This window comes from Mytilus edulis, chromosome 6, assembly GCF_963676685.1.
Source record: "Mytilus edulis chromosome 6, xbMytEdul2.2, whole genome shotgun sequence".
Lineage (NCBI taxonomy): Eukaryota > Metazoa > Mollusca > Bivalvia > Mytilida > Mytilidae > Mytilus > Mytilus edulis.
The window spans coordinates 88723147-88738207 of NC_092349.1; the positions used below are offsets into that span (position 1 = coordinate 88723147).

The 15061-nt window shown below is 31.0% G+C and overlaps 1 protein-coding gene across 3 annotated transcripts in view; it reads right to left on the minus strand.

Moving 5' to 3' along the window:
* LOC139528816 (fucolectin-like) overlaps nt 1-13037 on the minus strand; it is a 62804-nt gene extending 49767 nt beyond the window's left edge. Inside the window, exons 1-4 of one of the 3 annotated variants that reach the window (XM_071325022.1) lie at nt 12939-13037; nt 7306-7554; nt 5843-6079; nt 2834-4163 (exon numbers count right to left, since the gene is read on the minus strand). In XM_071325022.1, coding sequence (XP_071181123.1) covers nt 3916-4163; nt 5843-6079; nt 7306-7554; nt 12939-12987 — 783 coding nt within the window. In that variant the 5' untranslated portion in view covers nt 12988-13037 and the 3' untranslated portion in view covers nt 2834-3915. Of the gene's footprint in view, nt 1-2833; nt 4164-5842; nt 6080-7305; nt 7555-12938 lie in introns of those variants that run through there. The other 2 variants (XM_071325025.1, XM_071325023.1) reach the window with 2 other exon arrangements.
* Between the last annotated feature and the right edge of the window lie 2024 nt (nt 13038-15061).

The window sequence follows — 15061 nt, forward strand, 5'->3', positions numbered from 1 at the left end:
TATCTTTACTCATAGAGTAAAATAGGTAACAATCCAAGTATTTGTCACGATTTGCAAGTTGATTTTATTCAACCATGCTTTTGCTGTCATGTTTCAGATTAACGTAGCATCACGATTTTATTTAATAATACCTTAAAAGATGAAAATCGTCTAATAATGGTTATAAAATCATCCTGTTATTATAATTTGATAATAATACACACTCTGGTATCTGATTGTCAAGTTAACGTTTACAGACCGCTTACTCATCTGTAAATGCAAACATAATTGTCTTATTTGGTAATATTAAAAACGTTGTTATGAAGCCACAAGGGAAGTACAAATATACAAATAAACTCATCATAGATACCAGGACTAAATTTTATATATACGCCAGACCCACGTTTCGTCTACAAAAGACCCATCAGTGACGCTCGAATCCAAAAAAAGTTAAAAGGCCCATTAAGTACGAAGTTGAAGAGCATAAAGACTAAAATTCCTTAAAGTTTTGCCAAATACAGCTAAGGTAATCTATGCCTGAGGTAGAAAAGCGTTACTAGTATTTAAAAAAAATCAAAATTTTGTAAACAGTTAATTTATAAATATAACAATATCAATGATAATTCATGTCAGTACAAACAGTGCTGACTTCTGGGCTTGTGATACCCTCGGGGAAATAAATCTCCACCAGCAGTGGCATCGACAAATTATTCGCAATGGCGCCCTCTTGGGTAAATTATCGAAATTCTACATCTGCTATATAAGATGAGCGAAAGATACCAGAGGAACAGTATGACATTTAAGATAGAAATATTATGGTATGGTGACCCGATCCCCTTCTCCCACCAGACTTAATTAACAACAGGATATCAAACAATATTCCGTCCTTACAAGTTATTAAAAAAAAATTATCGTATGATCAACAATCACATTGTGTTTAGTAAAAAAATCCACGAATGATTAAATGTACATTCCAGTGTAACGTCATATGACCTTTTACAGTGTCAAACTTATCTTTGGACATTTTGCGTCTTTTTGTTCAATTTAGAATGTAACAAAATTTGACAAAAAGAAGTTTGTCAAATGGAAAGTGTACGTATTTTATGTATCATTGAACACATCACATAGGTCTGTTGCTTTCGACGAAATTTCAATCGTCTTAACTTTTGAGAGTCGTCATAGACCTACCAAATAGCCAATAGACATTCCGTAATAAAGTCTTATTACAATGGATTATCCAATCAAATACACGCAGTCCGTGTGGTGTGATTCGATAAACATATATATCAATTAATTAAATAATTGGTCACAGCTATAAGATAATATCTTTTAACTTTATTTAATTTGAAACCAAAAAAGTAACATTTATATTTGCACTTAAACTCAATTCAAAATGAGTGGGTTTTTTTAAATACCAAAGTGAACAGGATATAAACAGTAAATTTGAGAATGAAAGGACACTTTTTCAACCAAATTTATTCATAGTAATGGGAAGAGGATTATTGTTGAGACAACAATCCATTGTACACTTGCAACAATAAGCTACCTTGACATATACATTGAAATATATGTATATAAGAGGATCAATATAATCAGGGTCATCACACTTGAGACGCAAAAATAAAATTCACGTACCAGAATTGCACATAACAAGTTTTATATTTACGCCAGACGAGCGTTTCGTCTACAAAAGACTCATCAGTGACGCTCTAATCAAACAATGTTTTTAAAAAGGTCAGACAAAGTACGAAGTTGAAGAGCATTGAGGACGACAAATTCCTAAAAGTTTTGCCAAAATACAGTTAAAGTAATATATTCTTGAGGTAGAAAAGCCTCAGTCTTTCAAAAATTCTGTTTTGTTAACAGATATAGGAAGATGTGGTGTGAGTCCCAATGAGACAACTCTCCATCCAAATAACAAATTATAAAAGTAAACTTATTATAAGTCAATGTACGGCCTTCAACACGGAGCCTTGGCCTCACACCGAACAAAAAGCTATAAAGGCCCAAAAATTACTAGTGAAAAACCAATCAAACGGGAGAAAACCAACGGTCTAATCTATATACAAAACGAGAAAAAATAAACACGTATAAATTACATAAACAAACCACAACTACTGTACATCAGATTCCTGACTTAGGACAGGTGCAAACATTTGCAATGGGATTAAACGTTTTAATGGTACCAAACCTTCTCCCTTTTTATAATTTATAATTAACTTAATGTCCACTGATCTTAGTACCTGCCTGGTATGAGTCAGATGTAAAACTCGATAATTATAGTGTACGTTATGACATAGTACACTGTCATCTTCCTTGTGCAAGTCGATCTTGGACGCACTTTAAATCCAGACATACGTCAGTGTTATTTTTAATATCACCGGGAATAAACCGCTGCTCGTGGACTTCAGAAGGTCATGTTTGTGACCTCTTTACACTAAATCCATTGGATGTTGGATATGAACATATTGATATCAAAGTCTTAGATACTAGCTGTCAGTAATTGCAAGTAGTCTAAGATCTGTATATTTTGTATTTTGTTTGATTATAGGGATGCATAAATAAACTCCGATGTTTTTCTGCTATGTATCGATCTAATGATTTCAGCCCTTTTTACTGATTTTGATGATTTTTTCTTTTGTTGTTCTGTAACACTACTGTCCGGGCTAATTAGAGGGATACGTGCTTACAAACGTGTTTAATCCCGCCAAACTCTTGTACCTGTACTAAGTGCCTTCACAAGTTAAGGATTCTGTAGTTCATGTTAAAGCATTGTCAGGTCGACTAATCCATGTTGAAACAACAAACAATAAAAGCAAAAACAAATGTATTCTCCAAAAGACACAACAACAAATATAATACTATATTTTTAATTAGGTAGATGTGGGGTAATTGCCAACGACAGCTTTAACATTTATATGTGCAAACAAAGAAATGAAAAATGAGCGTTTTATTCTCATTTTTTTATAAATGCAATCCCCTTTTGTATATAAATCAGTAAAGTAAAAGTTAAGTATAAAATGATACATTAAAATAAAATGTGGTCCATACATAAGGATGTGTTTTATTCAAAGTTGTTAAACTTTACCGATGACATAACTCGATGAGATAAGCATCACTGGTACATTGATTTAATAAAAAAAAATCGCTCATAAGGTAATTTATGCAGATATAATTCAAATAAATAAAGGACACATGTAAAAAAAAAAACAGAATGATGATCTTATTGTTCTCCCAATAGTTTATATCTGAAAAGGTAACATTTACCCCTGGTAAGTTTATCAACTAAATTATATTAGGGACATTAGTTACAACCAGTAGTGCAATAAATATTGGAAGATGAAAAAGAGAGAAAATCCATAGTCAGTATATCAATTAATTCAACAAGTTATTCCTCGAAAGAAAACATGAATAGTGTAGAGTTAACATGTAAACGTTACGCATGTGATTATAAACTGGTTAGTGTATCAATTGAATGAAAATATAAAAAGTCAAATCACACAAATATTGAGCTCCGAGAAAAATTCAATAAGTAAAGTACCTAATCAAATGGCAAAAACAAAAGCTCAAACAATCAATGGATAACAACTGTCATACATCTGACTTGGTACAGGCATTTAATTATGTAGATTTGGAAGATTTAATAGCTTGTTAAACCTCTCACTTGTATGACAGTCTCATCAAATTCTTATATATTAACAACGATGCGTGAACAAAACAAACAGACACCATTGATTAAAATTTTAAAAATAGGGGTACAACAGTCAACATTGTAATATCGTCTAAATAGCAATGAAAACAAACAAATGTTACTTTTATCAGACAGCAAATTTAAAAATCAAACACATCAAGCAAATCCACTACAAAGGTCTAAAAAAATTAACAAATCTGATTCTGCAAGTATAGCTGATACAACGATTGCTTCACACTGATGTCCTAATGAATTATATAAACATCCTTGTCGATGTCTTGAAACAAAAAAGACTGAGTTCCATTTGTATTTTCACCTTTCAGTGTACAGACATTTGTTTTCTTGTCATACTCTGCAGCAGTACAGGCTGTCTTGGTGATGCACTTTCTTGTACACTGAATGTCATGTTTTGCTACAGACGTATCTAGGACAGGACCAATATATCCGTACCCGATTTTTCCACATGCATATGCAGTCTTAGAGAGTGAAACATCTTAAAGTAGAAAAAATATATAACAATGTTCTATTGAAACGGCTTGTCTAAAACCAAGATTCTGCGTGCGGTGTCACAAGGCGCTTTAGTAGACAGGTTACAGATCAAATCAATGAAAAATGTCTTATAGTTGATATGACACCAAAATGTTAGTTGGCAATTTATTTTGAATGTAACTGAAAACAGATGAATGAGTAGAAACAACGGACGAATCTGTCGAAACTGATCATGATAATGAGCTATTGTAAATCAAACGTATTAAAATTGTTGTTTTCTAAAGGCAAGTTGAAAACTATCATTCGTGAATAATCACTCTTCGTGTAGGATTAGTTTGCAGGATTTAGTTTGTCATTTTTAAAAACTCATTGAATTGGTGTTATTTCATGTATGATTTAGTTAAAATATTTTCTAAATTTATGTTTGTCTTTTCTATGGATTCATTTTATTTTAATACACAAGTGCATGATATCTTTGCACTTCCAAAACTCATGATATCCTGGTTTTTGACAATGTTGTATTGGGGAGCGGGAGGTCAAATTGTTAAATTTTCTATTAGGTGTTCTGTGCTATTGTTTTTTTGGCCTTCTTGTTTTCTCTTCGTCATGGCGGGGATTGTTTATTATAGACTTATGCGTTTTTAAAAATGGCAATTTTGTATTTTTGTCTCTCTTTGACGAGTAACATGCAACCGGCAGATACTGCTTTATTTCTGATGTGCATACATATTGAAACAAGTAATTTTTTCCGAAGTTATATAATTTGAGATATATTGTTTTGACCTTACTTATTACCATAATCGTTTAATTTTTAAAAAAAAAACTCGTTTTGGGGAATATTTTACAAAACTTGCTCGAATATTTTACCAGTAGTGTTGATTTCGCCATCATTTGACTAAATCAAGAAATAAACCAGAAGTAACATGATATCGTGTTTTGAAATTTAAGTTTGAGATACACAGTGTTTTGAATAATCGATAACACACTTCGTGTTTTTGGTAATTAGTCATTAGTTTTAATTTGGGGAACAGATTATTATATAAATGGGAAACATTCAAAAGAGATGTTGAAGATAGCAAAGGGATAATCAAACTTTGTTGACAACTAAAAGAATATATTACCGAAAACAAAACAGACCAAAAGAAAAAGAAAGTCTACGAAACACGACATATAAAACTTTAAACATGGCACCATGAGTCCCATCAAAAACCAGTGGGACTCGTCATCGCATGTGCTTTGAAAGGATCTGTGAATCAATCACTATATATGCTACTGGTGCTGGAAACTGAACATAGGAAAAATGCAGCTTAATCTGTAAACAATTCTAGGTGCATAAGATGGATAAAGTTTATTTTTCACTTCATAGAAATATCCTCCAGAATGTATGAGTATAAAGACGATTACATAAACTAATATAACTTAGGTACAACGGTCGGTACAGTAGTTGCGGATAAGCCACCATTAATTGACGATTGGAAAGTAACAAATGCAGTTTTACTGTAGACGGTATAATCTACATAAAAAAACAAGAAACGAGAAACACTTATAAACCACATCAACAAACGACAACTACTGAACATATGATTCCGGACTAAGGACAGGTGCAGCGGGTTTAAACGTTTTATTGTACAAAACCTTCACTTTTATCTGAAACAATAATATAACATCACAATATATAAATACCTGACTGTAGCAGGCTGTTGATCTGATCTCCATATATTTCTATTTCACAAATAACCAATGTTTTCTTATCACGGCGTTTAATCCGGACAATTCTCCCTCTGGTGTTTGGAGGGCAATTTATAGTGATTATCTGACTTCCAGTGGCTTGATAGTGGCAGTGATATATATTTCCCTCGTCTAAATCTTTACTACATGTTGGCAGAATAATTTCCACATCAAAGTTTTCCAAATCGTTAGCTGTTTGAATATAGATGTTAATCTAGATAGTTATATACATATATTGTATTATATAATATCATTTGTAATTAGTAAATGTAGAATAAATGTTACATGTATGAAGCATAAGGTTTAATTTGAAATGTTTCTAAAAGTGTTTCACATATAGATAGTAGGTTTCTCTTACGTAACCTTTGATTAATGTCGGCTTCTTTTAATTTTCTGAATCATTTTATAATAGATAGGACAATATTTTAAAAGGCTCTATATGAATACGGCATTAATTTCCTTGAGTTACATTTTGACTACCAAGTAACACAGATAACGATAAACAAAGGGGTCATCTCAAAGAATTTTAAATCTACAATAAGATGACCCAGTGAACACACTTTATACTATGTTTTAAACGGTACTTACATTGTCATCTAAAACAAATAAAATCTATTTTTTAAAACCTATTTGAATAATTACTAAACGGTCAATGTCAAACCCGCATTCATATGGTAAAGCAATATTTTCATTATCATGAATAAACAATAAAATTCAGTTTTTAATGTCACAAAGAGTCATTACTTCTGAACAGTTAGTAGTTCGACTTAATTACCATTGGTCCATGGAACATAGTATTATTGAGAAATTTGCGAACAACATGGATAAAGTGAGGTAGTTGTCTGTCCATGAGGTATTCATGAGCCAATCATTCCTATAATCTCACTTTGTAATAACTTAGATGTTTGCACTTAAATTTTCAAAACAATCCTAACAAGTGTATCGTATACAACGAAACAAATAAGAGATATTTTTTGGTAAACAAAATATGTTCAGTCCTGTGAACATGTTGAAAAATTGTTTTTGAATTACTAACTTTCAAATACATGAGATTTGATGATGAAACGTAAACCAATTATGAACCACTACTAGAACAAGTAGAAAGTGTGTCACGTAAAAGGGAAAGAAAAAGCATAGTGAAGATCAAGATCAAAATAATTGTTAGCTAAGTCACCAAGGTGCATTTGTGAAAAAAAAACATTATGTCCGCCCTGATATACCTTTGAACTCGGTAATTGCATTTGAAATATTTATTGCACACTCTTTAAAATTTTATGTTTTTCGTATTTGTTTCTAATTAATTTGTATGTAATAAGTTAAGTTTTTGGCATATCAACTTTTTTTTTCATTTTGAAATTCAGTTGCTAGATTGGCCGATGTACAACATATGGTATATATAGATACTTGACTTCACTCACGGCAGCAATCATCTGTGCGTCCATAAATATCTATCACATTGATATCATAAACATTCAGAAGGTCGACTGCCCACCATGGCGGCTGATCATCGTTTCTATCTGTATGTGAACACATAAAAACGTCACCTTTCCGTAACTCTTTTTTCCCATCAACGGCTAATTCAGAGTGGCAACAAATATATCCTGTTTGCACAAATATTGATGACATTGTTGTTGGTTTGTTTAAGGCAATGTTTACATCTGAAAAAACTTTAATAAAAAAGAAACATAATTCTATACTGCAATTGTCAAAAGTATGCAACCATTTACGACATATTTATAAAAAATGGTGTGTAATTGGAAAAAAACGTATTATTAAAAGAGATTTTTTGGGTTTTTTTTTGTATTTATACAGATCATATTAGATGTAATATGTTCTACAACCTTTCTAGAATAACAGAGAAATAAGGAAAAATTCCCGTAAAAATAAAATAAAAAAGGAGTAGATCCAGAAACTGTCTTGTAGAGGTATTTTTTTTTTTACTTTTCACTTTATTAATCAATATTTATCTAATGTGTATGAATTGCTAAATGTATGGTATCTATAATAAGAAAAATTAAATCATCTGCTTTATATTCAATATACAGATATTAACCCTTTTAAAGCAAAAGAATTATACCGGTGTTCAAACGTAATATATAGATTGAGAGAAAATAAATATGGGTTACAAACTAAAACATGAAAAACATCAATATAAAGACGAAAACAAAGGCACAAGAGGAACACTAAAGTGCTACAAAACCAAACGCCAACATACATAGACGAGAACTATTTGATAACAACTGACATATTCCTGACTTGGTACTAGACATTTAAATAAAAATGGTGAGTTGAAGCGGGAGTTATGGCCAATAAAAACTCCCGTTGTTATGCATATGCTTATAATTATCGCTAAAATGACAAGGCTTTTTGACGAAAATACATCTCAAACATAAAAAAAAACACATAAATGTTGGATGTTGGTTGTACAAAATACTGAGACACGTCGTATAGCAATGCAAATTCACACATAAGAACATGCCCGTACCAATTCAGTTGTTATCCATTCATTTGATGTGTTTAAGCTTTTGATTTTAATTTGCCATTTGATTAGGGACTTTCCATTATGATTTTTTCAGGGAGTTTTGTTTTGCGATTTTGCTTTTTTCTATAATCCTTGTTTTCTTTTTCTTCAACGTTGACTTGTTTTCAAACTTGACAGCAACTAAATTTTCTAACATCTTGTCAATCGAATGGTAACTTTCAAGACTTTGACCGATGATATGTTTATGTCTTTCTCTAACGAACACGTTTTTCCTGAAGAAGTTCATATTCTGATCTCCTTCGTAATTATGGACAGTTAAACCATAATTCACCAGCAAATATCATTCAACGGCTACAACATATGTACCGTTTAATCTCGTATGAAAGCTTGGTTAAGAGTCTGATTCAGTTTCAAAAAGATATAAGTTGCAACGTCGTAATATCTTGAAAATTGTTCTTTCAATTTGTGACAAAACATAAAAATACTATTGCTAGGAGTCTTCTTCAGGTTTTTCATACTAAAGAACATATAAATGGTCCTTGTTGCGATCCTTAATAATTGTAAAAGTGTCAGGCAAGCTAGTATCCTTCTTGTTTTGGTTTAAATTAATTTATGACATTCATGATAATTTTATATGAAAAATTTTTTAATGTAGAAAGAAAAATTAAAAATGTAGATAGTCATCCATAAAAAAAAATTACGTTATAAATTTCATACGTCCGAAGCAGTTTTCTGCCATCAGGAACTCTAAAGCCGAATATATTTAAGCCATGAATGTATATTCATCTAAACACTCGAAGAGTTATATGAAGTAAAAAGAACATAACAGTAAAGCCAAATTAATCTAGGGTCAACTTTGCGCGAGGGAGTTAAAACTTTGGTTTCTTATATACACCTTGCAAAAAGTTAAGGAACATCCAAATAGTTTTGCTTCTTTTTTGTGTGTTGTAGAATCAAATGTGTAACTGTTTTGTTTAAATTAGTTTCGTTAATTCGGGTATAAATTATACTACTAAGTATCCTAAAACAAGCAGGTCTTTTAAAGCAACATACACATACAAGTTTTTCTTTCTTGCAAATCTCGTGCAGTAAAACGTGCTGCTATGTCAGGATTTACGATATAATATTTTGTTTTGGAAGATGACCATACATAAACTCACAGATGCACATAAATTGTATGCCATTGGTATGCGTACTGCCGCTTTGAGTCTGCGCAGAATAGCTTTTCATATGCGGTTTGCATACAGTGTCATTTCGATGTCATTTAAGCGCAATAGAGATTGTTTGACCGTTGATGAGCACGAGCGTTCTGGTAGGCCACGAACAATATCTGCAAGTCTTTCATAGTCAACTGTTGCCATCCATTTACTATTGCATATCTCTTACGCGAAAACAGGGGAATACATGGTGGCTTACAGGGAACAGCACGTCCTTGTAACTATATCGTTCAGTGTTGGGGTTTTGACAGTTTGCGGATGCTTTTCGTTCGACTGTAAAACTGACCTTACTAGTCTGAATCAGACTATGACGGGCCAAAAAAATCGCGATAACATCATCTGAGTTATCGTTGTGCCACATTTTTACAATCACAATCTTGCAACTAGACCAAAATGGAGGATAATGCTAGGCCTCATAAAGCACGCATTTTGTCAAATTTTGTACGTCAGGAGGCAACTAACACTAATCCTTGGTCAGTCATGTCACCCAATGAGTTTGTCTTGGATATTGGTCGACAATCATTAACACAGTGCAAGCTTCTCAAATAGTGAATTACGAGCAGCCTTACTTCAGAAATGGAAAAAACATACTTGTTAGTACATTGCGACGCTTAGTTCAAAGCATGAGATGACATGGAAAGGGACTTTTCCGAGACCGGAGATGTTACACTTACTAGTCTAAATTATACTTAAATGTATCTAAAAATTGTCAATCTAGAAATTTTAAAAGAAGTTTGTCACAAACAATAGTATAAGTTGAAAATTTATCTTTTTTTATCATTTTACAACCATATACCCAAAATGTTATAATCAAAGATTCAATAATAAAAACAGTCTTCTTTCAAAACTTTCACTTTTTAATTAACATTCCTTATGTTATCTAAATAAAAAAACACAAATCCAGCTCATTATATCGATATTGCGATCATATTTGAATTAAAACCCATCAATTCTGAAAAAATATAAGGTGTTGCTTTACTTTTGACTAGATGTATAATTTCAACATTTATAAACGCATAAAATAAATGTCCATCAATAAATCACTACGTTAGCACAACAGATTAATGAAAACAACAATGACAATCCTATGAGACATTGGTACATCATTAACACTGTATTTTTCTCTGTATTGTTGGACAATATTTTTAACGTTTTCAGCAGGAACCAATATATAGCTTCTATAAATTGATTGGCTAAGAATAAAGTAAACAAATTTGGGAAACAAGAGAATTTTGGAAATGCATGTTAAGATATTCCCTTTTATTTGACTATTTTGAGTAGAGCTTGGAGCATAAATGATCATCATATAAATTATTATAGATTTTCACGAAACAATATTTTTTTGTGTAAAAGAACCATAGAGAAAAGACCATACGTAACAAGCACTTGCATACTTTAGATCCTTTTGTTTTCATATCTTTCTAATGTTGCTTTGAAAAATACTTAGAATCACAGAAGATTTCGTTTCTGAATTATTTCAAAACGGGATATTCTATTTGATGATGTAATTGTTCCGTCTTGTAATATGTGTAATGTTTGTGTCAGCGCCAAAATCAATGAATTTAATTTCCCGTTAGACTAATTCGACTGAATAATTTATTTTTATTTTTTAATGTAACATTTGATTTCAAGTAATTTATTGAATTTTATTACCTTTTTTACATTTCTGAACGAACCGTAATTTATTTTCGCCTTCTGATTAATCATGTTAATGCAGTGCACGAATGAGAATCTGGAGTACACGCTCTTTTATCAGTAACAGTAAACTCTTAATTAAGCATTTATCTTTAATTCGAGTAATTTAGGTAAAATGATAATAATTGAAGAATTAACTGATAATAACAAAGAAAAACTGATAATAAAACGAAAACGTATTATTTTTCATCAACAAAATATACATTTGTACTGGAAGAACTTAAAACAAAGAATGCGAGAAACTTTACAGTTAAACGATCGCCACAATGAGAATTTATTTGTTCTTTTGCATAACCCAATGTTTTTTTAGAAATTAAAACTCACTCTTGATCAAGCTATCATACGAGATAAGATAGTACAGTTTCTGTAACCGTAAGAGGATAGGGATGATAATTTGTGAGGTATGGTTTTGTTGTCCATATTCAAAGCAGCATAAACGAAATAACATGAGTCAGCTGACAAATCAATATATATCACCATGGTGATGAAGACACATTTATATGGCCCTCTTGTGTCAGACTCTAAAGAAATATAATATTTTCGTTAAAGAAAATCCTACACACATCATCGGTCAAAGTCTTAAAATAAAATGTTAAATGAAACAAATTCTACCAAGGGGTTAAAACGATTTATGTTATACTGAACCAAATGTTTGGGAAATTAAATAGGTACAGAGATACAGGCGCGGTCTAAAATTTATTCTACTGATGTTTTTGGAAATCTGAGACACAGTTTTGGAGGTCGAGCTGTAATGTACAAGATTCTATGAAATATTTTGGGATGCTATGAAGAACAAAGACGCTAAATTCATTCAAGTGTGGGCATCACAATATAGCAACTAATTACATAATAATTAATTATCTAATAATTATGTCATAATGAAATTATCACAATTTGAAAGATTAATCTTTCTTCTTTCTTTTGGTACTTCATTTATAAAATATAAAGAAGGATGAAATGAATTACATGAGTTTAAAGTTGTTTGATTGGGAGTGAAACAATCTTTGTATTGCGCATTTTTGCGCCTGTCCCAAATCAGGAGCCTCTGGCCTTTGTTAGTCTTGCATTATTTTAATTTTAGTTTCTTGTGTACAATTTGGAAATTAGTATGGCGTTCATTATCACTGGACTAGTATATATTTGTTTAGGGGCCAGCTGAAGGGCGCCTCCGGGTGCGGGAATTTCTCGCTACATTGAAGACCTGTTGGTGACCTTCTGCTGTTATTTTTTTATTTAGTCGGGTTGTTGTCTCTTTGACACATTCCCCATTTCCATTCTCAATTTTACCTTAAAAGTGCGTTTTATGTAGAGCATTCAGCATGCTGCATATTAAGTCGTGTGAAAAGAAACTTGTTTTAAAAAGTAGTGAAATGCATTTAAAAACTTAAATTTAAATGCTTGATTATCTTTATGATTTTATTTCAATAGAACTTTGTTTTAAATTAAAATAAACGAGTCTTTCCCAACCAGCAAACTTAGCAGGCAACGGATCGTCCGGAACTAATACTACACTAAAACTTAAAATCGCAAGATGAATGCAAAGTCTTAAGTTTGCGAGATTCAAAAACACATTATGGTCTTATAAGAAAGATTATAAAGTCTTATCACAGATTTTCTAAACGACAAATGTTTGTACGACATTAAGATAATACATTACCACAAGGAGATAACATGTACAACAATCCAATTACATCTCTGATCATCATGACTACTAGTGTAGTCACTATATAGCTTGAAAAACATTCAACGGAAATAAACAAACTGAATGTTTTTTCATCATTACGATTTCAACATACGGTTGTCATAGGTTGTTAATGTAGTAGTAGAGAAAGAGTTTAATGAGTATTGAAAAAGGTTCTGTAATTTTCTATTTTTCATGTTAGATAAATACGCAATCATCCAGTAATAATTGCTATTTTGTTCTTTGTCATATGCATATATCAGATATAGTCCTTTCAATTCCTATGACTTTTGAAACAAATACGTCATACAAAATCTATTGTTTTGATATTTTTGTTTTTTCGTATAATAAATTTCTATTGATTATATCAATGCATGCATTTGTTAACAGAAATTTTTATAAATAATTTAAAATTGGCCATTAATAAAAATAAAATTGAGATGTCATTGCTGGACTAGTTTCATATTCTAAGTTTTTATTGCTAGACTTTAAATATTTTTAAGATGTAATTGTTAGACCTTTTTTATATATTCCAATATCCTATTACCAGACCATGAATATACTATTCTAAGTTGACATTATAATTCAGAAAAATGAAAAATATAAAAACTTTCACTGTCGTTTTATTCATGTCAATAGTAGTCATATACGTTGGCTATTTTAATCATGATACATAATGTACCCTAATTGTACACCTTTTTATTTCTAAATCAATTTTTGAACTGTTATTTTATTATCTATTAGATGTTTTTATTCAATATTTTAATTTACTGTTAAAAGTGCGTTTTATGCAGATCATTCAGCATGCTGCATATTAAGTCGTGTGAAAAAAAAATGTTTTAAAAAGTAGTGAAATGCATTAAAAAACTTAAATTTAAATGCTTGATTATCTTTATGATTTTATTTAAATAGAACTATGTTTCAAATCAAAATAAACGAGTCTTTCCCAACCAGCAAACTTAGCAGGCAACAACAAAAAATCTAACAATAAAAGCATTAGAATGAAAAACGGTGTTATTCCATATAAAGATAAGAGTGTAAGATACACAATTAAATTGAACAATAAGTATGAATATACGTTTATACACTGGCTATATATTATAAAGTGTTACATTGAAACAAAACCAAATATTAAAAAAACAAATATGAGGATGCTTTTTTAAACATAGTTTTAAATCACGTATCCTTCTGTAACTAAATATTTTGATTCATTAGAATAAGCATCCCTTGTCACATGATATATTTTACGTAAAGAGGTAAAAAAACCTTTTTGTTAGGAAATGCCTGTACGTAGTCAGGAATATGACAGTAGTTTCCCATTCGTTCGATGTGTTATTTACATGTTTCACGAGAAAGACTTAGAATTAGGTATATAGAACTATATTAAACAAGTAGGCTTATACATGATATAACTAATTTTGTTGAAAGTTGGACAAAAAATATATTGAACTCTAGGAAAATTTAAAACGGAAAGTCCCTTATCAAATGTCAAAATCAATAGCTCATAACTCATCAAACGAATGGATAACAACTGTCATATTCCTGACTTGGTACAGAAATCTCCTTATGTAGAAAATATTGGATTAAACCGGGTTTTATATCTTGCTAAACATTTCACTTGTATAACAGCCACATTAGTTAATGATAGTTGGTCACCGGAGCAGGTTTGAATGAAAAGAAAACTTAACTTACGGTGTATCATTATTAATGCAAACCGATCCTTTTTTTTTTTTAATAATTATTCAGTTTATTGCACTATTGGTTGTTAACAAATACCCTAAAAGGTACAACTATCCCACATAGGTTTATCCCTGTGTGTGAATTATCAAATGAACCAGGGGATTCACAAGATAAACTTATTATAAGTGGTTAATATATTATTACAATCTATATAGTTTACAAAAACTGCATAGCAATAAAATCCGGAAAACATACGTTCTCTCTGTTTACGTTTTTCTACTTATTTTAATTGTATATCACGTGGTATAGATGTTTTTTATGTATCTTGAACACGTGCGTTTTATTCATTCTTGTATGTTGGAATATTCTTAATTAATTTGGTAAGTTTTAAATTTAATGAAATAACTGTTTTGTATTCT